General features: G+C 32.6%; 4 protein-coding genes across 8 annotated transcripts in view; 2 read left to right on the top strand and 2 right to left on the bottom strand.

Annotated features, from left to right (window-relative positions):
• LOC129938734 (uncharacterized protein CG43427) overlaps nucleotides 1-6,003 on the bottom strand; it is a 145,279-nt gene extending 139,276 nt beyond the window's left edge. For 3 of the 5 annotated variants that reach the window (XM_056046456.1, XM_056046455.1, XM_056046457.1), the window contains exon 1: nucleotides 4,849-6,003. The gene's annotated coding sequence lies outside the window, so the exon portion shown is untranslated. The remainder of the gene's footprint in view (nucleotides 1-4,848) is intronic. The other 2 variants (XM_056046460.1, XM_056046458.1) reach the window with 2 other exon arrangements.
• A 3,689-nt stretch (nucleotides 6,004-9,692) lies between these two features.
• LOC129938582 (RISC-loading complex subunit TARBP2) lies at nucleotides 9,693-10,967 on the top strand. Its single transcript, XM_056046226.1, has 2 exons — nucleotides 9,693-10,319; nucleotides 10,384-10,967. The coding sequence occupies exons 1-2, from the start codon at nucleotides 9,843-9,845 to the stop codon at nucleotides 10,798-10,800; spliced, it is 894 nt and encodes a 297-aa protein (XP_055902201.1). The 5' UTR covers nucleotides 9,693-9,842; the 3' UTR covers nucleotides 10,801-10,967.
• A 373-nt stretch (nucleotides 10,968-11,340) lies between these two features.
• LOC129945161 (uncharacterized) lies at nucleotides 11,341-12,651 on the top strand. The gene has a single exon (XM_056054823.1). It carries the CDS (start codon nucleotides 11,341-11,343, stop codon nucleotides 12,649-12,651), a length of 1,311 nt encoding a protein of 436 aa, XP_055910798.1.
• An 8,142-nt stretch (nucleotides 12,652-20,793) lies between these two features.
• LOC129940099 (E3 ubiquitin-protein ligase Iruka) lies at nucleotides 20,794-24,396 on the bottom strand. Its single transcript, XM_056048338.1, has one exon. The coding sequence runs from the start codon at nucleotides 24,163-24,165 to the stop codon at nucleotides 22,930-22,932; it is 1,236 nt and encodes a 411-aa protein (XP_055904313.1). The 5' UTR covers nucleotides 24,166-24,396; the 3' UTR covers nucleotides 20,794-22,929.
• Nucleotides 24,397-24,425: the final 29 nt, after the last annotated feature.

Genomic DNA, 24,425 nt, shown 5'->3' with positions numbered 1-24,425 from the left:
TATTTAACTTTTCTCAATTCGTGCAAACTCTTTTATTTATATTTTTAGCTGATAGTCCTGGAGCTAGTGATTTGAATTGTATTATCTTGTAATTCATTACATTGTAATAAAATAATAAATAATAAATAATTTAATTATAATTAATAAAAAAAAAAGAAATACTTTTGACACACACAAATAGAACACCTTTGTATAGCATTAAAGAACCTTGATTAGGTTTGAGCTATTACTGTTGGTCATTCCCAAATATAAGTTTACTAAATCACTTGTATTATTTTTGCTTTTTATGCCAAAAAAAAACTGTGAAGGACATACGGGAGCACTATGATTTCATCATAATGATCACTTAAATGTGAAAAAACCAACAATAATAAAACAAAGAAGAGCAAATGTACCTTGCTTGGTTTTGGTTTAGTATTTCAAGTAAAATACATAATTATAATCTTTTTAGTTTTGCTTGTGAACTAAGATTATACCTAGAATGAGGTGTGTTATTATAATTATTGTTTTATTTTAGAAAGTGCCTTGATATATAATTTGATGACGCAGACGTCTCAGCAACTTTGACCATTGCTGTCGTTGTCATGTCAGTGAATTTTCTTTATAAGTTAAAATAAGAAGGCGCCAGCAATCCTACCTTGGCTTCGTCGAGACGTCGCGTCGGCTGTCGGGGCATCGTGTAAGGAAAAATGGTCTTAAATTAAATTAGTTTAAAATCATCTGCCAATATTTAAAACAAAAATCAAATTTAAATAAGACTCTTAGAGCCAATAGTCTTCGCAGCTAGGCTCTCTCCTTTTTTATGTATATTACCTTGTAATTTTAATTACTATTTAATAAAATAATAAAATAAAAAAGACTCAAGAAACTTTAGATATTATTTACATTACTAAGCAATGAATAAATTTCATTTTGGTTTCACTGGGAATCTTCTGATTCTCCACCATTTAGTGTCTTTAAGATTTGATGACAGCTCAAAAAGTACTTATCCACGAGCTGCTCACATTTGTATGGCCATTAAAACTAACTAAAACCTCTTCGGAATCGGAAGAGAAATATAATTTCTAGAGAAATATTCAAATACACCAGATCAATTTTAATGTTGATTAGGGAGCATTAACACATGAAGGGCTATCGACGCTCTGCAGACCATTTGTTAAAACACTTGGGTCAATATTGTTGGTTTTCGAAAAGCTCGGGTAATCCATACTTTAATCCTGATTATATTTTGTGGTCAGAATTGTAGAGCGTGGCCAAAAGACTTCTCATATGAATTTTTTAATTCATTTTCGAATGCCGTCTAAATTCTTATATTTAACTATTCTAATGGGGGTTGCTATGGGTAAAATAAATCAATTTATTCTTGATGCAGATCTGTTAAAACACAAATTTTCCCTGTTGTTGCATTCTGTGGGGCAAAATAAATTGATTTATTAACTTCCCATGGGAGGTTATTGTAATGGGTCCGATTTGTCAAAAATGTTGACATTTTTTATGTTCAAAGGTCCCTAGGTTCGAAATAAAAAAGATTTTTAGAAAGATGTCTGTGCGTGCGTGTGTACGTACGTTCGTACATCCGTATGTCCGTACGTTCGCGACGTTGTTGCCCACAGCTCAAGAACCAGAAAAGATATCGACTTCAAATAAGTTTTGTTATACAGATAAAAAGGCAGAAAGGGCTCTCAAGAAAATTGCGTGGGTGCTTTTTTACCATAGCAGTTTAAAAAAAGGTGAACATTTTCGTTAACCCTAAATATCTTAAGAACCAAAAACGCTAGAGACTTAAATTAAATGTGATATAATATATTGTAATGTGATAACAAGCAGGTACATATATTTTTTGAAAAAAATCCAATCAACTGTTTTTTTTTATAAATGTTCACCTAAAAAATTTTACGAATACAAAATGATTTTATCTCCAAAACAATTTTGTGCAACGAAAAATAAAGTTTTTAACATCTAGTAAAATTTTGAGAAGAATCGAATTGACAGTTTTTTATAAAAATAAAATCCTAAAAAAAACATTACTCAAAGTTGGTAAAAGTTGAATTTCGACACAAATATCTTTTCAAAAATTTGAGATTATTCCATTTAATTTTTACTAATAAGAAATATTGTTTTCAACATTCGGAAAAATTTTAAGAAAAATTTATTTGACAGTTTTTTTACAAAAAAATAAAAAAACTAAAAAAAAAAACAATACTAAAACTTGGTAACAATTTACTTTCGACTCAAATAGCTTTTCAAAAATTAAAAATATTGTCTTCACAGAAAATATTGTTTTTGATATTCAGTATTTTTTTTAAATCCAATAGTCCGTTTTTCGTAAAAAATAAAATCTATAAGAAATAGTACACACATTTTGTAAAATTTGATGTTAGGTTCTTGATATCTCTCAAATTAATTTCATTCATCCAATTTGTAAAAATTTAAGAAGTGCTAAATTGTTAAAAAATTGTTTTCAACTAAAAATCTATAACAAAACTAGATTTTCAAACTAAACTATTTATATGAAAAATATTATTAATAACTTTAAATTTTTTAAGAATAATTCAAGTCAAACTTTTTTAACCCAACACAAACTTTTAAGCAAGACAAATCGACAGACGGGATGGGAAGTTATCAGTGTGGGTAATTTAAAATCGAATCTGCATATCGTTTTTTTGGCAGATTTGCCCCTGTTTGCACCAACAGTTTGATTAGCTGTTCCATGTGCCACATAAAAAGATATAAAATTTGCCAATTTTTACCCATTTCAGATATTTGACGTTTTTTTTACAGCATTGATCAACATGATTATTGATTTTTTAGTTCAATCCGCCTTTAAAATCAATCTATCATGTCATGTTTTTGAGGCACAATCTTTTATAATTCGAAAAAAAAAACGTTTTTTGGGTTATGTTTTTTTTTTTTAAATAAAATTCGTGATTTATCAAGTCTAAAATCACTTACTTCAATATTTAGAAATTTTCTATTTTACTTATTTTTTAAATATCCTTATTAGTTGTAAGTCTTCCCCTGTGAAACCTTAGTCTTAAAAGAACGCAGAAACATTTAAGCTAATAGAAAATCGCAAAACAGCATAATAGCATTTTTTTGCTCTTATTACAAATTCGTATTCTTAGTGTTAAAACATCCAGTTTTAGGGATATATTGAAAGCAATATAAAAATAATGCTGAAAACGAGATTTTCTGTGTCTAAGCAGAGTTTGGATTTTGAATCAAAACTTATAATTTATTATCAAACAAAATTATTGAAGAGCATAAATGAATTGCATTCCAGGTTTTTCCAAACTTTAGATAGTGTTAAATGAAGGCCTATAAGTCTTTTCATAACTATAATAAGAAACTACGGAAACCAAATGAGATACTAAAATGATTTAAATTGTACCTAGAAGATTAGAATTTGTTAGTAAAATCATCATATTGTTGTGTTTAAACTTAGTCTTAAAAAACACGTTTTTGGTTGCCTTTAAAATTTTTGAGGGAGCATATTTTAAAAACTGATATAGAAAAATGTAAAGGCAAAATTCGAATTCACATACACCATAATCCTTTAAAAAACTATTGTTTTTTTGTTTAGCAAATTTTATATTACACTGGGAACGAAGTCACAAAACTACAAAATTATTTTTTTTAAATTTTATTTATAGGAAAGGGAGAGATAGTTTGAAAGGAGTTGTTGGTTATAAATTCCTCAATATTGCAAAGACTAGGAAAGACAGAGGGTATTAAGCCATTCCGCATTCGCGGCTAAAGAACTTCTTGTTTCGGTTCATAATTGTTGACAATCACAATCTTACCATTAATGTTCGATTGGATTTTCTCGTCGGCAAGAGGGATCATGCTTAGAGTATTAATCATATAAACAGCGTATGTGTTTCATTTAATTCAAAAAATCCTCCTAGTGTGGTGAAAAAAAAAAAAACTAGCAAAAACTCATAGTACTTCCACCCAAGTCCTTAACTATCATCTCCGTGTGTTTGGGATCGGATTTAAAGATCCTTTATCGTCTGACAATATTTTTTTCATCTTATCTGAAAAAATTTGGCTTTTTTTCTAAAAAGATGATCAAGAAACTATCAAGTCGATACCAAAACATGGAGATGATACCTAGTTAAGAATTTTGTCTAGTGTTTTCATCGTTTCTGTAATTTTTTCCATCACTGTACATAGGTATGTACATTCATTTTTTTTTTTTTTTTGAAAAATCTTTTACTTATGAATTTAAATAAAAAAAAGTATTTTACGAGGGTTTAAGGAATCTACAAAGATTTAAAATACAAATTAATATTCTGCTACACCTGCATTGTATTGTGTTTAGGTGTTAAGATACATTGCCTTATCAAACTTTATAAACTTAAAGAAATATTAAAATTTCACAGTTTATATCTACCTATAGGTATAAACAAAGTTTAAAGGAAGGAAACAAAAATCTTCCCATTCCAATTGTCATTAAGTGTTGAATTCCATTTGAACTCTTTTTTTTGTTGCTTCTACATTATTAGTAACCAGGTTTATTATACCTAGTCGTACTTACATGCTTCGAACGATCTCATAACATTTCCTGTTTGTTTTGTTTCCAATTCTCTCTTCTTTCCCTGTTCATTACTTTTCCCTGCTAATGATTATATGTATATATAGTTGATGGATGGATGGATACGGATAGACTACAAACTACAATTCCAACTATATCTTTATAGACTTTTTTCATGAACAGTATTATTTGTGATAGACGTAATAACAAAGTATACACTTAGCTACCTAGTCTTTGGTTTAAAAAAAAAGAAGAAAAAAAACAGACAAAACAAAAACTGGGAATAGTTTTCCACATAAAAGGAAACTCACCTTATTCCGTAATGAAAAACCAACTAGAAAAACGCACCAGCACCACCAAACAAATGTCTTTCAAATGAGACTGGTCTGGTAGTGTATTTTGCTTTTGCTGCAACTGTTACTAGCTCGGGCGCTGGCTCTTGCTCTAGGGCTCTTTTTATTTTTTATTTGGTTATTTGGTATTTCTGCTGCTGTTGTAGATTATGTTACTCTTACTATTGCTGCCGTTTTGTAGGTATGTTGTTGGCTTGTGAGGCAAATGAGTTTGTCGGCCAATACAATACTTAACCGAGAATTGAACTTTTTGGCTTTGGTGTCGCTATCGACATAAACGCAACGCACCGAACACAATATGCTTCAGCTTTAGCGAAAGGAAAGAAAATAATTACGTCGCCGAGTTATTAGAAGGAAAAGCAATTGATTTTGTTTTCCAAATTGAAATAAGAAAACACTTTTAATATAATTGTCGTAGGTAGATCCAATTTAAGAGTTAAACAAACGAAAACAAAAATTAAAATCAGAACCGTGTACTACCTTCAATGCACAGAAATTTTGTATTTAAAAAAATAGATCTCGTTTTCCCGATTGAAAATTTCTCCAACACACTTTTATCTATGTATAATGCCTCTTCCAATGAATACTTTTTTCTTAGGTTTTTCCTTAAAATATTTGCACACACGATGCTCTTCTAGCTGCCTGCTGCTGCTGCTGGTGCGCTAGGAAAAGACGACGAGAGTAGGTATAGAAATAGAAAAATTGTTGCCTATTTTTTTACGTATTTTTATTTTCGTCACACCACAGTATAGGTATAAACTAATGTGGATATAATTATTATTAATAGTTTAGGGAGCGCCCCAAAATATTATTTATTTATATACATTTGTTTTATAGATATTAAAAGTTTATAAAAAAAAACACAATAAAGACAAAATTATAAATTTATTTAAGAAACTAGCGACGACGAACAATATAGTACCAACAAGACTGACGAAAACGCTCGCGATTAACTTCAAGACGAAGACCAAGAGTACCTTACACGTTCCACACGCTCTTCCCGAATAACTTCTGTACTTCTGAATTGAATATTGAAATAGATAAATTGCTATGCTCTACGAACTACGAACGACCACAACGACGACGACGACGTCTTTCTTTGGACCGAGTTTTTGTTGAGTTTGAGTATTATTTTTTTAGTTTTATTTTTCCATTTTATTTTTTGTACTCTAAAATAAGAAAAGAGGAAAAATCCAAAGAGGATATGATGAGAAAAATGGTGCAAAGTAGAAAAAAGAAAACATTTAGGTGGGCAGTTAGATGGGCAATTGTGTACTGTCAGATTTTGAGTTCTGTTGATATTTCGTTTTGTTTGATTAAACAATTTTGTCCACCGAAACTAATGAAATGATACTTTATTTAATGTTGGATGTGTCTGTTTTTCGTGTTGATGCGTATATTTAATTTTGAAGAAAATTAACAAATTAAATTGAATGTTAATTTTCGGGATTTGTTTCGACGTTTGATAGGTGACATTTTACAATAATTCACTAATAGGCTTTTCATGCATAACCATATTGTTTGTAAAGTGTTTTCATTTTTAATATTGACAATGTGTTCAGCTTATTAAAATCAACTTCAATTCATCGGAATGCCTTTTATTTTCACAAATAATAATTGAAGCACTAAATCGATGACAGTCGATGTTGCGAAAATTGAAATGTCAAAAGAAAACGTGTAAGTGTTTAGTGTAAACGATTTTCTGGATTTCGAAAACTTTTTGCCCTAAACTCGTTTTTGTGTTTTGCTTTCATATTTTATAATCTTAATCAAGCCTTTTCAGACCAAACGCGAAACCCTGTTTTCCACAAAATGTTTAAAAAAAAAAACCCGAAATGTGTTTACAGCAAACATATCTGTTTTTCATCTGTCATTTACCTTTTACCAATGTTTTTCTTGGAATTTCTGGAAGAGTTCTCAAAGAAAAAAAGAAGTAACAGGCCGGACAAACTTCAACTCTTCAGATTAGTGCAATGAAACTAGTTTCCTTTAACTTGAAGATGAAAATTCTTCAATTAATGTTTTTTTTTTGTTTAAATTAAAAAAAGGGTGTCCCAAAATTACCGCAAGATTTGAATTAAATAGAAAACGCCGTTTTTAGTCTTTTGATAGTTATATTTTTATTGACTCGTAAAGTACATAGGATAGGGTTATGTATGGAATAACACATCGGACATCGGACTGTTAGCTGTCAAATTGCTTTTTTCAGGGTTGCCAACACTTCATTGCACAAATGGCGGCAAATTCAAATCTTGCGTTAATTTTGGGACACCCTATATATAAACAAAAATAGAAATGTTTTTATTTTACCATCTTGACAATTAAGTTGTGAACCCGATGTTCTCCCATAATTAAATTTACTTTATTGTAAAGCTCCCATTGTGAACCACACGACGATCCAAAATGTTGTTTGTCATTCCTGTTTAAATAGATTGGTGTATGTATAAGCTCAAAATAGAATAAATTACTAATGAAAACTTACTTATATCTGCTCCTGAGATTATAAATTGTCGTTTTTTTCTTCGGTTGAAAATTCAACAAGCCAGACTGTTTTTTTTCTATTTCCACAAATGTTGGTTCCTTTTTTTCTACAAATCTAAGAAATACTGCTCATCAGTCCTAGACCATATTTATTCCTTTTGTTGTTTGTGTTTCCATTTTCGACATGAAAAATTATTTAATGAAGTGTTGGTATTACCAGATCCAATGAATGATTTGAATTAAGTTCTTTTTTTTTTGTTTTTGACAACTTCAAGTTAACTGCCAATTTCTCTATTACAGACTGTGTGACTTTTCTAACGTTTGGTAGAACAGAAAAATATACATTTTGGAGTTTCTTGCAGAGACCTGAATTCTTCCATTTTATCGGTTTTGATTGGTTTTTCCTAAAAACGTGTCTTCACGAAAACAGGACTACTAACAAATTTGCATGGGGAAACTAGTGTTTTACCTCAAGTTTTGAAAAACCCTGTTTTCATTGAAATGTGAATAGGTTTCAAAGCAATGATTAAATAGGAATAGTCTTAAAATACGATTTCATTCATATAGAAAAAAACGTGAACACTCCTTGATGAACATTTCGTGAGCCTATAATAAGATGCTAGCATTCTTTAAACTGCTATATATGGACTACTTGCAGCCAACTGCGCGTTGGAGTCATCTGTTCCTTAACGCTACAAAGCTTTCTGTAGATTCAGCGGAAATAAGAAGAAACTTTAAAGAAACGAAATAAAATAAATATAATTGAGGCAAAGAAACACTATCTAAAAGAAAATGAAAAGTTTTGATAAAAGAAAGTGCAATTTCGTAGAAAATGTTTAAAAGATTTATTAAACCAATAGTGTTAAGCTACACGACAGAGCCAAAGATCCAAGTGGACCTAAGCTAATTCAAAATTGACCGTGTGTAGGGTTGTTGATTCATATACCATTTTCGGTCATGTTATCCAACTTACAAGTTACGTAATCTTAACATAATTTTCTGAACAAATGAATGGACATTTTTAATTTATTTTACAAAACCATCTTTAATGTCGATTATAGAAAAAATTAATCTGTCAAAGTGGCTGTGGCTTGGGCGTGTAAGACCAGCTTTATAATTGGTATCAAAATAAAGATAATGAGTTGTAGATTTTATTTTTTACGAAAAAAAATATTCCATTCAATCCAGAAAATTTCTCTTAGATCATTTTTGATAAAATCATTTTCAATGAGCAACTGATTTTAAATGTCTTGATTCGGACCAAAATCATTTCCCTGAAAGATTTCCATTTTCTTTGAATTTTTGATGCGTTCAATCTCATACAGAAAGTATTTACTGGCTCCTTTATATTAGTGTTTTACTTGTAAAGAAACAACTGATTCAAAACAACTGGGATGTCAAAAAAGTAATCCAAAGATTTGAGGTTGAATTTGAAGAAATGCAAATTAATTTTAAATGTGTATGCTTTCGATAATAATGGTATGAAATATTAAAGTAATCCATTGAAATTGTTATTTTACAATAATTTTGTTCTAAATGTTTGTATGCTTTTTGTAAACAGCTGAAAGTTGTCTTTATTTTTAGTTAGGTATCCATAACTTTTTCACTAAGATACATAAAATACACATATCCAGAACAGTCCCTCAAACTTGAAATTGAATACAACCATTTCGTTTCAATTATTAACTCTTACTTCTAATGATTAGTTCCAATCAGGAAACTTTTGGTTCTAATCAGGAAATATGTATCAGATAACCATAAACTGTCAGAAAAATTCCAATGATTGGTTTTATTTCAATGTTGAAAAAAAATTACAGCTATAACTTGCCCTTACAGTATTTTTCTTTTCAAGATTTAAGCCTAGTACATACTTGTGAACCATCTCGTGAACCCATACAAATTTCAGTTTTTGGTTCACTCGTGAACTTGCTTGTGAAGCTGAGTGGAGAACAAAGTGGAGAGTTTTCGTTCACGGGCAATTCACGTGCAAAATGTACGGGAACTGTTGGTGAAGCTTTGACATTTGGTTTGTTCATGTTCACAACGTGTACTCACAAGTGTGTACCAGTGAGCAATGTCAAAAGTTCACTTTCTCCACTGGCGAACGTTCACTTCACGGGGAAGTATGTACTAGGCTTTAAAGTGCTATTTTAAATCCAATAGATTTATTGTAGACTCTCATTTTGGATCGAAAAAGTGAAAGCAGTGAGAATAGAGAACCCAATGCGTAAAATTCAGAACGAGTAGTAAGGAAACAAATCTGTACTCTGATAAATAAAATCAAACAGTGCACCACGTCAAGTATAAAAGTGAAAAACAAAAACAAACTTTAAACACCAACAAAACAATTTTTCAATTCTGGAAGTTCCCTACGCTAGACTAAATATAAACTGCGATACTGCAATAGCAATTATTATTCATAAATATTTTTATTACATTGCACGTAACAACACAAATAAGACTAGTTTCCAATGTTCGGTAAACCCCCGGTAACAGCTCTTCAAGAGTATTGTGCAAAAAAAGGAGTTGGCCTTCCAAAGTACAATTGCATGGATGCCAACGATGGGAGCAAATCCTTTATGTGCTCCGTAGATGCCTTGGATCGTACATCATACGGCAATGGGCGTTCCAAACAAGAGGCCAAACATGATGCAGCTGCAAATCTCATTCAGGACGTCAAGCTAACACATCCAGATATACTCTTGATACCTCAGGCTCCCCATGAGGCCATACCAACCACAGATGCAGTTATTACTTTGCGGGATATCTGTGTTCAACAAAATCATCCACTTCCTGCATTTGATATTATTCAACAAGCTGGTCCTGCTGAAGCACCCGAATTCACTGTGCTATGTCAATTGGCTACAATTAAGCGATATGGTGTTGCCAATACTAAAAAGGCAGCCAGACAAAAAGCCGCTTTGGAAATTTTAAAAATTGTTCAATCAGTAAGTTCGATGCTAAACTCTTAGTTTTTATTGACATTATGAGACAACACACTATACTTAATAGGCTCCTCGATTGGATGAAGGTCTACAGGTAGCTTCCATGGAAACTCAAATCACAGACGGAGAAGAAAATCGTTATAAAAAAATAAAAACTTACCGTGAACTCACTGAATCTGGAATCGATGACAAACCTGGTGAATTACTATCGGATCGGCATTATTTCTTTGAAAAGTTTAACGATTCTTTAAGAAAAGAAGCCAAGCGCATACTCAGCGATGAAACTGCTTATGTTAGTCGTAAAGAACGTGTGGGTGACTTGTTTCGGGCATTGAGTCTTAAGCCAACCAAAACTGTTTTACCATCTTCAGCATTGGAAACCCATTATTTCTTGGAATTAAATTTAGAGTATGATGTATGTTTTGCTGGTAATGATGAAACTATTAATGCAGATGTAATAGAGTATTTTAAACATATGATATAGTAACATTTTTTAACTGTTTAAAACAGTTTTAAGCATTTGTAAAGCTTTTATTGTTCCATTATTTTATGTAGCGTGATTTTTTATATGAAAATCAAATTTATATCCAGTACATCCTTAAATTTGTAATACATTAATCTCTGAATAAAAAACATATATATTTATAAAAAACATGTATTTAGATTTGGCTTCACTATGAAAAAAGAATTTTTGTGGAATGTTGTTCTATTGTTTGGGAAATCCATATACATTTTGAACCTTATTAATTAAACTTAAAAAACGCGAACGTAGCTATCTGGCAAACGCCGAGTATAGACGTGTTTTGAGAGCCAAACTTTATAGCTTTGTTTTGATCTGTCAAATTTTTTCTCGCCACGCGGTCTGAAAATTCAATTTATTTACTTAATTTCTATTTTGTATTTGATTTAAAAACAAAAATCTTTCTGGTGTCTAAAATTTAAAACGAAAATGCAGGGGGGTCCCCCCAGTAGAAACAGATTTAAGGGACTCGATTCCGATGCTCCCTTGAACCCACGCACCAAAATGAAACGCAAATTAAACCAATCTCACTACCCACCACTGCCCACAATTTCTTCAAACGACGATAACATCCCTCGTTATATTGTTATTTCTGGTTTGGAAAAAATTGTAAACGGAAAAGACGACGAAACAGAAAAATTGCGCCCACTTTCATCGTACAACTTATTCCAAATTAATCGTGGCCTCGAACATATATCTAAAGAAATCTTAGAGGTTAAATCCATGCGGTCCGGTGATCTATTAGTGAAAGTTGCGAACTTACAAACTGCGAGTAAATTCATGAAGCAAAATTACATCGACTCGATTCCGGTTAAAATTACACCACACAATAGTTTAAACTCAGTGCAAGGAAGAATCTTCTCTCACCACATCAGAGACATTTCCGAAGAAGAACTTCTAAGTGAACTGCAACCACAAAAAATTATCCAAATAAAAAAAATGTTTAAAAAAATTAATAATGAATTAATTCCAACGGGCGCAGCAATCCTTACCTTCGACTTAATAAGACGTCCCAATGAAATCAAACTAGGATGGCTTAATTGTAAAGTCGAAGAATATATCGCAAACCCAATGAGATGCATCATTTGTCAAAAATTGGGACACACAAAAAATCGCTGCACAAATGCCGAAGTATGCAAAGAATGCTGCCTTCCCCCGCCACACGATGAATGTTCACGCATTTATTGCATCAACTGTCAAGAAGACAGTCATACATCGTATGATGCCTCATGTCCAACCTTCCTTCGCCATAAATCGGTCAACAAAATAAAATCCGACCGCCGCTGCAACCTCCGAGAAGCCTGGGAGATCTACAGAGACGACCCCGCACAGCATCAACTTCCCGCGCCAACTAAAAAAACCGATCCCAAACCATCAATGGCAGAGATCATCAAAAACAGAATTCTAAGAGAACAATCTCCAAAAGATCAAAATAATCTTCCTGAAAACCAGCCATCAACTTCAAAATCATACCAACCTCCTATCCCAATACGTTTAAATTTAATTTCAACAGAAAAATCCTTCCCACAAGATAACAATACCATAACTAAACTAAACAGCAACAACCCCACCCTAACTACCCAAACAACCAACAACCAACCAGAACAAGTAAATAATCTCTCTAACAAGCCCGCAATAACTACCCGAACAACAATCACACCAAATAACACAGAAACACAAAATCAACCCCAAAAACAAGATTCACATTCAAACACAAATTCTTCAGCATCAGATTCTCCATTATCACACGTTACAAAAACACTTCTTAAAGAAAATAATTACTATGTAAACGTAATGGATGATGATGACCACTAATCAAACTATAGGTTCCAAAATCAGTGACTCTGCTGCTCGTGTGTTGAATCCTTCAGGCTCACTTGGGAGCCTGAATGCTTCAACATTCGGGAAGCGGAGTCAAATAATATCTCGACAACCATACCCATTCACCCCTCATTCAAAACCATCAACCCTAAAAATTCTCCAATGGAACATGGATGGATATTTTAATAACCACCATGAACTTCAGCTTTTAATAAACGAACACAAACCTTCTATTATAGCTCTACAAGAAACCCACATTCCCACAAACACCACTTTCCATCCCCCTAAACAATATGCATGCTATTTGTACAACCAGAACACCACGGCCAAACAAGGAATAGGGCTCTTAGTTCACAAATCTATTCCACACAAATTCACAAATATAACATCTAATATTCCAGCAGTAGCAGTAGAAATTGAGCTGAGTATCAAACTTACAATTGTTTCATTATATATTCATCCAAAACAGGATTTTACAAGTCCTGATTTGGAATTAATTACCAAGAATTTCAATACAGCGATATTATTAACTGGCGATTTTAATGCTTGGAATCCTATCTGGGGATCTCCTAATATTAACACTCGCGGTAAAATTGTGGAACAATTCTTCACTAATTCTAGCCTAGCTATTTTAAATGATGGTTCTCCTACACATTTTTCCACCCACAAAAGTTTAACTCATATAGATCTCACCTTTATTTCCCCCTCCCTCACTCCAAAAACAACATGGAAAGCTCTTACTAACCTACATGGTAGCGATCACTTCCCAACCATCACCGAAATTACCCTTAACAATCACATAAATCATGAAAATCCGATACGTAAATTCCAACTAGACAAAGCAAATTGGTCGTTATTTCAGAGCAAAGTTACAGATTTTCTGTCAAACAGGGACATTTCCCAAAATATCAATAAAGAGTCAGCACTTATTCAAAAATCAATTCGCTTCGCAGCCAACTTAGCAATCCCCCAAACCAACAATTTACCATACAAACATATGGTTCCCTGGTGGAGTTATGAACTTAGAAATCTTCGCCAAAGCAAACAAACAGCTTGGAAAACATTCAAAAAATATCCTACTACAACGAACCTGATTACTTTTAAAAAAGCCAATGCTATTTTCAGAAAATCAGCAAAAGAGGCAAAAAGAAATAGTTTTGAGAAATTTACTTCAAACATAAACCCAAACTCTCCTGCCAAGAAGCTATGGTCTGATATAAACTCCCTCACAGGCAATTACAAAGTTAATTCAATAAAAGCCATAAGAGATGAATCTAATAATATGCTAACTTCTCCTATAGAAATTGCCCAAAGTTTTGCCGAAACATGGTCAAACGCTTCAAAAGATTCAAACTTTCATTCTGAATTTTGCACTCATAAAAACTCTATACTAAATCAACGAATTCAATTAGAACCCATAAGTGAAACAGCAAAACAAATCGAAGGTAATATTAACCTTATCGAATTTGAAAGCTGCATTAACTCATGCAAAGGCAACACTCCTGGCTTTGATCGAATATCATACGCCATGATCAAAAACTGCCCAATTTCTCTCAAAAAGCGTATACTTAATCTTTACAACGAGATTCTTACTCAAGGTGTTATACCACAAGTATGGAAAATTGCTACAGTAGTTCCTATTCCCAAACCAAACAAAGAAATTATAAATCTATCCAGCTATAGACCGATATCCCTTCTACCGTGCCTTAGCAAAGTCGTTGAAAAAATTATATCCCGTAGACTATCTTGGTTCCTCGAAAGAAACAACCTGGTAGATATCAACCAAGTTGCCTTTAAAAAAGGCAGAGGTACAATCGATTCACTCTTACACGTCGACGAATTTATTGCCTCAAGCTTATCGTCAAAAAATCATGTTTCACTTTTTTCCATTGACTTCGAAAAGGCTTTCGATCGGATCGGAATCCACGTTGTTTTGGACGAATTAACCCAATGGAAATTAGGTCCTAAAATAATAACATTTGTTAAAGCATTTTTAACTCATAGGAAATTTCGAATAAAAATAAAAAATACATTTTCTTCCGTGTACAATCTTGAAAACGGTATTCCCCAGGGATCACCTCTTTCAGTTGTGCTTTTCGTGATAGCTTTTAATAAAATAAGTGCTATAATTGGAAAATATAACAAAATTAATTATTCTTTATACGCCGATGATTTAATAATTGTATCCAAATGCAAAGACCTAAACCATGTAGCAGCTGATTTTTCAAATATACTTCTAGATATAATTAAATGGGGAGAATACTCAGGGACAAAAATATCTACAGATAAAAGCAAAATATTGCACATATGTAAAAAAACCAGCTGCTCCAAGAATGTTCCAATAAAATTTCATAATAAATCAATCGAAAATGTAAATACCCTAAAAATACTTGGAATTATATTTGATACAAAATTTAACTTTAAGCAACATTGCATTTATATAAAAAAGAGCCTCGCTACCAGGATTAATATGATAAGATACTTAGCTTCTAAACATAGTTATTGTAATGTAAACTCTCTTATTAATGTTATTAAATCAGTTTTGCTTTCCAAAGTAGACTACGGACTCGCCATCTACGGTAAATGCTCAAAATCATCATTACAACTAATCACACCACAATACCACAGCGCCATTAGAACCGCCCAAAGAGCCTTCCGCACAACACCTATTAAAAATGTATTAACAGACGCCGGACTTCCATCTATCCCCGATCGGATAGAATTCCAAACTGCCGCCATTCTTCTCAAAATAAATTCCTGCAAAAAATCACCTATCCAATCACTGATCCCGAAAATTATACGGAGAACTAGACAACAAAAATATTCATCATCACTACTCAATGCCATTAACCTTTCAACAAAATGGAATATTCCAGTTCAAACCAACACAGCCAAGTCTTCAATATTTCCACCATGGAAATTAAAAATTGACTCTATAAACACAGACCTTCAAAGATTCTCTAAAACAGCAACAAGTAATGAGACGTACCGAAAAATGTTTATGGAAATGGTGACAAATCTTGAAAGAACAGAATGGAACTTCCTCTACACTGATGGTTCCAAAAATGAACACGGGATTTCTTTTGCCGTTGTCGACGAAATCGGAAACATAAAATTGAAAGGCCTCCTAGCAAATTCCACATCCATTTTTACTGCGGAAGCCTTTGCAATCCTCAAAGCAACAATGTTTACAAACAATAAAAAAACTGCAATCTTCTCCGACAGCCTGTCCACGATCACCGCATTAAAAAACCTAAATAACAAAACTGAAATAATCGATCAATTGAGGGATAAAATAATAGGAAATAAAAATCTTAAAATTATCTGGGTGCCTGGACATGCCGGCATACCTGGAAATGAGATGGCAGACAAAACGGCAAAAGCAGCACTGAATGAACCGCTTTTACTGTTCAACATTTTTAATAAAAAAGATGCAAAAAAAAACCTTTTCCACACAGCCTGTGATTTAAAAAAAAACGACTGGAAAGAATATGTCCATCATTATTCTCGAATCAACCCTCAAGGTCAAAAAACTATATACCCAACAAATATATCCCTAAATATGCTAAGATGCTATATTAGACTCAGACTCGGCCACTGCTACATTACTAATATCCACTGCATAACAAAAGAACAACAACCACTCTGTCACCTTTGTAACAAAAATATTCCTATCAACATTTATCACCTTACCGTCGATTGCGAGCATGTCAAACTCATATCCAAAAGAGTCAATGCAACAAGCACTCTGTTAAAACTTTTAACCGTCCCTACTGAACAAAACATTAAAGACGTTTTCAAAATATTAACTGCAATTAAACTTCAAAATCAAATTTAACTATTATATTTATATTAAGTATAACTATATCTAAGTTAAACTCAAGACCTAACAACATATAATAATATTTAAATAACTGCCCTTATCGGCCGAAGTCCTGGTAGCTTGTGCCGAATAATATTATTATTAATTTGTGTAATTTATTACATATTAATAATGTTATAATAATAATAATAATAAAAAACGCGAAATCATTGATTTCAAAAATTACCTTAGTAAGATTCACATACGATTTCTCTAGAAAAAAAAATGAATTTACAAATCACTAAGGATGCAAGAAAAATCTGCAGGAAGTGACGAAATAGGAGCAGAAATTAATAAAAATCGGGAAAGAGTCACTTATTCTAATACTTACAAAGCTTTTTAATGCTTTCATAAGAGGTCAAAAAATATAAAGCAAACTAAGGACCAATCATCTTAATATCAACAATTTATATCCCTATTACCATTGGCGAGTCGAATGAATAAACGTGTGAGTGTGAGAAATTTGTATTACCGTTGGCGAATTGAGAACCGTTGATTCGACTTAAATGTCATACATTTTTCTAAAATTGATCTTACTCTATTGTCCTTTTCGAATGTTCGTTGATTTGAACTTCATTCGTGTTATTTTTTGTCGAACGTTGGATGAAAGGTCGAAGCTTATGTAAAAGAAATGTCGGAAAATAAAACAATGCAAGTTCATTGGTATATTTCATTTCTTTTATAAAATAACATGAATCAATGCATTTTTATTTAGCTGCAAGAGAACTAATAATACTCAGTACAAAAAGTCAGTTGAACTGATGGAATCGAAACCTATTGTAGCGAGAGGTGTTGGAGAGTTTGGTTCTTAAAAAAAAACCAAATGGAATATTGGGACCAATTTGCTATGTTACAACCCTCAACTCTCTTGGGCCACCTACTCGCGATGGAAAAGAAAAGTTATTGAACGACGAAATAAAAATATAAATACTACGAAAGAACATTGTACGTTCTCCTCTTTGGAACTACGTTTCAAGAACTGAAGTAAGAATACTGGAGTTCCATACAAAGGAATCATGGGTTGACGGTTAAAAGAAAAACTAGTTTCGTTTCTTTTTGTGTCTCATCGGATGACATGTTGAGACTGAACCAGGTTGGACATAATTTGTCCTCAATTGCACACAAAACTTCTTTCAATACTAAGGAAACCGAGGATTGTGACAGACCCAAGTCAAAATCTTTTCCTAGGCTGCTCTGATAATTCTCACTAGCAAAAAATCTAAAGGCAGAAGAAAATTTTAGTATAGCAGGGATTAAGGAGGTGCTTGCATTTTTAAATTGCCCTTCCAACTTGTTTAATACGAACACAAACGCGCCATGTTATAAAAAACTATAAATATGATCAGAAACAAGGAATTAATTAGAATTTAATGAACTTCCAGGAGGTACAAAATATTTGTTCTACTTAGAGATGATTAGGGAGTTCCAAGAAATTAGATTAGACTCGAATATTCTTGCGCAGTCGAAGCATTCTTACTTTTTTTCTGTAATTTTCGTTTCCTCCAAAAAAAAAACAAATCTATGTTGCTTATCATTTTTTTTTTTTTTGTATTCTTATTAACTATGAAAATAATCAATTATTAATGAACAACAGTTTTTTTTTAATTTCATAAGTGACGTTTATTTATGCCTGTTATTTTTTAAATGGTGGCACTGAATTTCGAACTCGAATTGTAAAGTTCGCCAGTATGTAGAAAGTGTTAGTTCGCTAATGAAAATATCTCACTTCGAACGTTCGATTCGCCAACATAATAGGGGTATTATTAATTTTTTTATAAAGCACTATATAAAGAAGTTCAAAGCAAAGCTCCAGATCATGACCCAGCTTATTGGAAAGTATGTAGAATAAAACAAACCACTATAATTCTTATTTAACACTAATCCGACTTTGATAAATTTGTACTATAACAATATTGGGAAATTAAATGCGGGGAAAATCAGACAGGAATTCTTTTTATAAAGGGCGTTTCGTGACAAGTAGTTCCCATTTCCCCATTTTCATCAGCACTCGAAAATATTTTTCACAAGCTTAATTGTACCAACAGATTTGGAAAACAAATCTAGAGAGAGGGACTGAGTGATCTGAGGTTTGTAAATGAAATTGTTTGGCTTTCCGAAATACTATAAGTTATGGAACTAACTTTCCAGAGAATGTAAAATACATGGAATACGAATGAACCTTAACAAAACCAAAGTCATGACGAACCACATAAGGAAGGACATCTAGCTTGAAAAAAATGACTATGTTGATGATCATTCGTTTATCTCGGAGAACTGAAGTCGTTCAAAAAGAAGAAGAAAAGCAAATAGACCGACGTATAACGAATACTTGGAAGCAGTTTTAGAATGGGCAGGTTCAGACAACATAAAGAACTTGAAAGTAAGGCAAGTTTCTGATATCTGATTGGCCAGCTGACAAAAAATTACTTTCTAATTAAGGCAACTTTAATGGATAGTTGATTGGAAAGTTAGCCAAGAAAAATCTCCTTAACTACCTATTAAGTCAAGTCTATTCTATCAAAATGACAGTTGATCAAGTTTTTTCATTCAACTGAAAGCTAAACTTTATTACTCTATGATTTATTTATTCTCTGCACAACTTACTTTATGTAATTTGTTCTGTAAAAGGGTTCCTTTTCAATTTGGAAAAGAAATGTAAGTTATATTTCTTTACCATACAAAATACAAATTGTGATAGACTTGTAGCTCGCCTAAAGAGTGCTTTGTAGACAATAATGTTTCTAGTAGTTTTTGTACTATGAACTTAAAGTAGAGGTTTGCGTAGTAAAGCTCTGAATTTGAAATGCATGATATCTACTAGAAAATAGTTAAATAGTTGCCTTGGTTAAAATGTACGTTCAAGGAATAAAGACTGCAAATGAAATCCCTTATGTTGTCTGAATCTGCTTTTTTCTGATGCTTATATGTACATTTTATTTCCATGATTTGAGAAAGGGTGAGCTTATATTGACAGGGCATCATAGCCCTAAATCAGGTCTAATGTTGTGGGCAGCTAGAATTTAAATAATAATCGGGAACTTTCCAGTCAACTTTCCTTTAAAGTTGCCTTAATTGGAACGTAATTTTTTGGTAGCTGGCCAATCAGATACTAGAAACTTGCCTTACTTTCATGTCCCTAATGTCGCCGAAACCTGAACTTTTTTGGCCCTCTGCCTTGGACTTTCCAAGTTGCATTCAATCAGAAGACGTGGCCATCATATTCACTGGACTTAAACATAATTGAAAACATTTGGTCATGGCTATTTCGTAAAGTTTAAGAAGGTGGTAGACAATATTAAGACAAAGTCACCTTAATCCAAGCTATTCGTGATGCCTGTTTCCAAAATTTCCTATGATTATTTCATTTATTTAAAAATAAATAAATTAAGTGGCGCAATAGTCCATGAAAAACCAGGGCCTAGTGACTTACAACTCTCAACCATTCCTGTGTGCGAGTAAAGTTGTCAGAGATGGAAGGGATCTACAGTTTATATGCTGAATCCGAACGCCTAATTTGAGAAAGCAATTTTCATGACAAGAACTACTCTTGGAGGATTCGTCAATTCCTCGCAAGAGGAAGTACCCGTGAAAAAAGTTAGGTGCCACATGCAGGGATTAAACCCAAGACCCCTTGTATGACAGTCCAACGCACTAACCATCAAGCTACGGGTTTAGGTTTTCGCCGACGATGCAAGAAGTTCTAATCTGGCATTAATTTAATTTTTCTTCCATAATTTGAGTATAGTTCTCATATTAATAGGCTGGTGTCCCAATAACATACTACAGCTTTTCGGATAGAGAGCTTTAAAAATGATGGGAGATCGTTTTCTTAAAGATACATTTGCTTCTGTTAAACACCGATAGTTCTCTTGCCTTTTCACCAACAATGCTCTAGTGTAGTGTAGCCAGTTGCATTTCTCACCTCAATTCAATTCAACCGTATACCCATACTTCTAGTAATGCTCATCAGTACCAATTTCGGACGTAGGGTTAAGTATAGGGATTCTTTCTTTAGCCGCACTACACAAATGTGGAACGCTTTACCGGACTCAACGTGACCCATTCATTACAATGTGCAGACATTTAACACAAATGTCCTCCCTTCTAAATATAAAAAAAAATATTTTGGAATGTGGATTTGAAAAGAAATCATAACTCCTTCTTGGCAATTAATTTAATTTTAAAATCTTAGTTGTCTTCAACAAAATGTCAAAATATATTGTTCTTAGCAATAAGCCTCTGCCCTACAAATAAAATTAAATAAATTATAACACTTTTTTTAAGAGAGAATATTCTTTAATAGTTTCATGGAACTTAGCTAAAAACGATCCCCTGACCTAATCACATTTCATAGACTTTATATAATTTTCGTCTTTATTTCTTGAAATTGGTATGTTTGTTATATTATATCTATTATTACAAAAGAATAAAACACTCACACACAAATTCGTTGCAATATTGGTGCGACAAATTAAAAAATAATGATTTTAGAATAAAGCCAATATATGTATACGTGTCGTTATTTCTTTTTTATATTTGTTTTTTTCTTTTTTTAGTTTTTGTTGTTTTATTATTAAAATAATAAATATAATTTATATATAAGTAATGCTATTAAACTTAATCTAAATCCAAATCATATCAATTTTGAGTGTAGAAGTTTGCTTTAAGTGAATACAATGATTTGTTTTATTCGACTTATTGTTAGTAAGCATTATGTCTTTTGTATAAGGAATGGGATTTTTTTTAAAACTCAAACTTGAAACTTTTATCCCTAAAAGAAAAAAATACATTCTAATCTCTCCAATATCCAAAAATTTTATTTTTTTTAATGAGCTCGTGAATATATTGTTAACTTGGGTCACTTCGTCTTTTCAAAGGTTAACGACGACGTTAATAATACATACTATCAAAATAATCGCAGATTTTTACAAAATTTTACATTTGATCCGATAAATATCCGTTACTTGTCGCCAAATCATACATGATAGTAGTATGACGCCTCATAAATCGCAATGGAATGAATCCAATCTTCGAAAATTATTAGCACGCTTGTCAATTGAAGCGAAAGTCTATTTACTTTTCTGACAGCCCTCATCTAAAAAGGGTTTAACTTTTTAAACAGGATGAGAAGCGATTTCATTTCTTAGGATAAAGGAGGAAAATATTACACGGTTTTTAAATAAAACCTTTTAATCGTCTTTACTATACTTTTGAAGCAATATTATTAACTTGCATTACAAACAAAATTTAACGACAGAACTAAAAGTTGATTTTATTGTCATTTAAATTAAATTTACGAACAACTTAAATCCCAAAACCCTTTCAAACTAGTACTGCTGTAAAAATAGTTGAAAGGCAAGTCATATGACTACGACTACAGCAGCCCTAAAGGAAACTTCATATCACAGAAAGTTTGTTTTTTGAACTGAAAGCCTTTATGTGCATCATTCACTACTTTGTTCTTTTTGTTAACTTGTTTTTTTTTTTGTTTAAACGAAGGACATTTTAAGGAAGTCCCAAACACAATTCCGAGCGGCATATGCAAAATAAAAAATACCATTCCCCATACAACGACAAGTCGCCGTAGTATACAATAATAGTTAATTCGAACTTGTATTTTTTAAATCCTATTAGATTTTCACACCATGATAAAATAATTAATGATACAAGAGACAATTTTTATACATCGGAATCGTCGTGGATACCGCTTTTGTATGTATATATTTTTGTGTTATTATTATTTTTTTTTTCAATTTAATTCAAAAGGAAAACATTTTTATTTTTGTTTGTAATACACATTCGTGCTTTTATGAATATTTTAACTTTTTTCTTTGTTTTTCTTCTTAAACGTATGTTTATTATATTTATAACAAAATGAAATTGTTTTTTTTAATTCTGTCGGTTAATTCTGAATAAAAACTAGCAGTTTTTTTTTAATTTTAAATTTAATATAAATACGTGTATATAGTATTTTTTTTATTTAAGATAGTACATAATTTGTCTGCATTTCTGTGTATTACAGGATGACTTTTGAGATTTGCTTTTGATATTTTTCGAACTTAAAAAGCTACAACTCGAAAGTCGTCATGCAAAACAGACCTTTTAATTGATTTTCTAGTTTTAGTGTTTTGTAATTAATTTAAATGGAAAGAATCATTATGTATATTTATATATTTGTGAAGGATTGAAAGTAGAACAAAAACATTACAAAAAAAAAAATAGAAAGTTAAAACAATTATAAAACAAAAGGAGACTTCATTAAGCAATAATAATTACTCTTTGTCGTTATATAATAAATATATAATATATATACATATACATATATATATTAGGATATATACACATGCATATATACTGATATAAACTTATAAAAGCTGTGAATATTTTATTTTATTTTATATTAAATTGATTTAATCAAAGTCATATTCTACATTGCCGTCTTCGAAAGCCATAACATTCGAGGAAGTGGTTTGACCTGTCTGTGGCTGTGTCTGTGCCGGATCTGTTGTTGCTGACGATGTATGCGCTGCTTGTGCTGATCCTGATGATGCTGGTGGTGCTGATGTTGGCCTTGGTGGCTGAGGTGCGTGACGTGAGTTGGTTATTCTAGCCGTCGGGGTAGATGATCCCGGCTGTGAGGTCAAGGTTACAGATACAGTTGCGGTAGGCATCGACAACATAGGTATGGGCATCGCCATATCTGGCAATCCTCCGGATGTTGATGCGGTAGCACCGTTGTGCATAGAGCAGGTTGGCTCTAATTGCAGTGACTTTCGGCAAATAGGGCAAGTACCATGTAAATCCAACCATGGTACTATGCAATTTTCGTGATATACATGCAAACAGGGTAGCTTCCTAACGGCCTCTTGTAATTTAAAATCTTCCCAACACACAGAACATTTGAGTTTTTGTTCGACTTCGGTTTCGCTTATCTCTACTGTTGGAATTTCGGCAATTTTTTCTTTTGGTAAGGGCGGCGGACCAGATGAATCCATGTGATTTAAAAGTTGAGTAACAACAGTATCGATACCTTCACGACCCCAAGCATAGTCACCGGGATTGCCCATGAAAAACATTTGTGAATTTCCACCAAACGGACCATCCTCGCTGCCAGATAGGGAACTGAGGAAGTCTAAGAACACATTGTCAAGTCTATGAAAATTGGTTTGCCTTTGGCGGCCAGAAAAATTGCCACTACCGGCAGCACCGCGTCTATTACGACTGACATTACTAATATTCCCAATGCTGCCACTGCCGACAACGCTTGCATCACCATTAGCATCAATCGATATTTCTAGCTCCCGCGGTCCATTCAATGTTAATGGAGGCATTCCGCGGGTCATTAATAAAGTTGCAACTAAATCATTCATTCGACTATTGGGCGAATCTGAACGAGGTGGGTCGTTAGATGACTGGTTCTCGCCGGTACTTAGACCAGATGCTGATGGCCCACTCGCCGAAGAGTCACTTATACTTCCTGCACTACTACCGCCCACAGGAGCCAATGGAGGAAGTTCCTCAATAAACCCACCAGCGCACAATGGACATGTGTAATCATTGTTGAATATGTTGATTTCTAGATTACACATATGACAGTAGAACCTACTAGGGGGTGAGGTTGGTTCTCCGACAACTGCTTCGGCCATACTTTTTGCTTTCTTGCAAAGGCCCCCGGTTGTCTCGACAATATTTTTCCTTCTGTGACGTTGTTAAGGTTTTTGGAAATATTAATGCGCTTGATTTTTTTATTTATTTTATTAATTTAAAATCAAACTTTATTACAATCCCAAAGAAAAATTGAAGAAAAAATAAAATTCTTTTTATGAGCAATACACGATGAAGGGTGTTTAGTTTATTAACTGCAAATTGTAGCGAAAAGTTCCGAAAATAAACCCTCTGTCGAAAT

The sequence above is a fragment of the Eupeodes corollae genome, chromosome 1 (assembly GCF_945859685.1).
Source record: "Eupeodes corollae chromosome 1, idEupCoro1.1, whole genome shotgun sequence".
In the NCBI taxonomy this organism is placed as follows: domain Eukaryota; kingdom Metazoa; phylum Arthropoda; class Insecta; order Diptera; family Syrphidae; genus Eupeodes; species Eupeodes corollae.
Note: the sequence above shows the minus strand (reverse complement) of the source record. Positions and strands in the feature narration are given on the sequence as shown.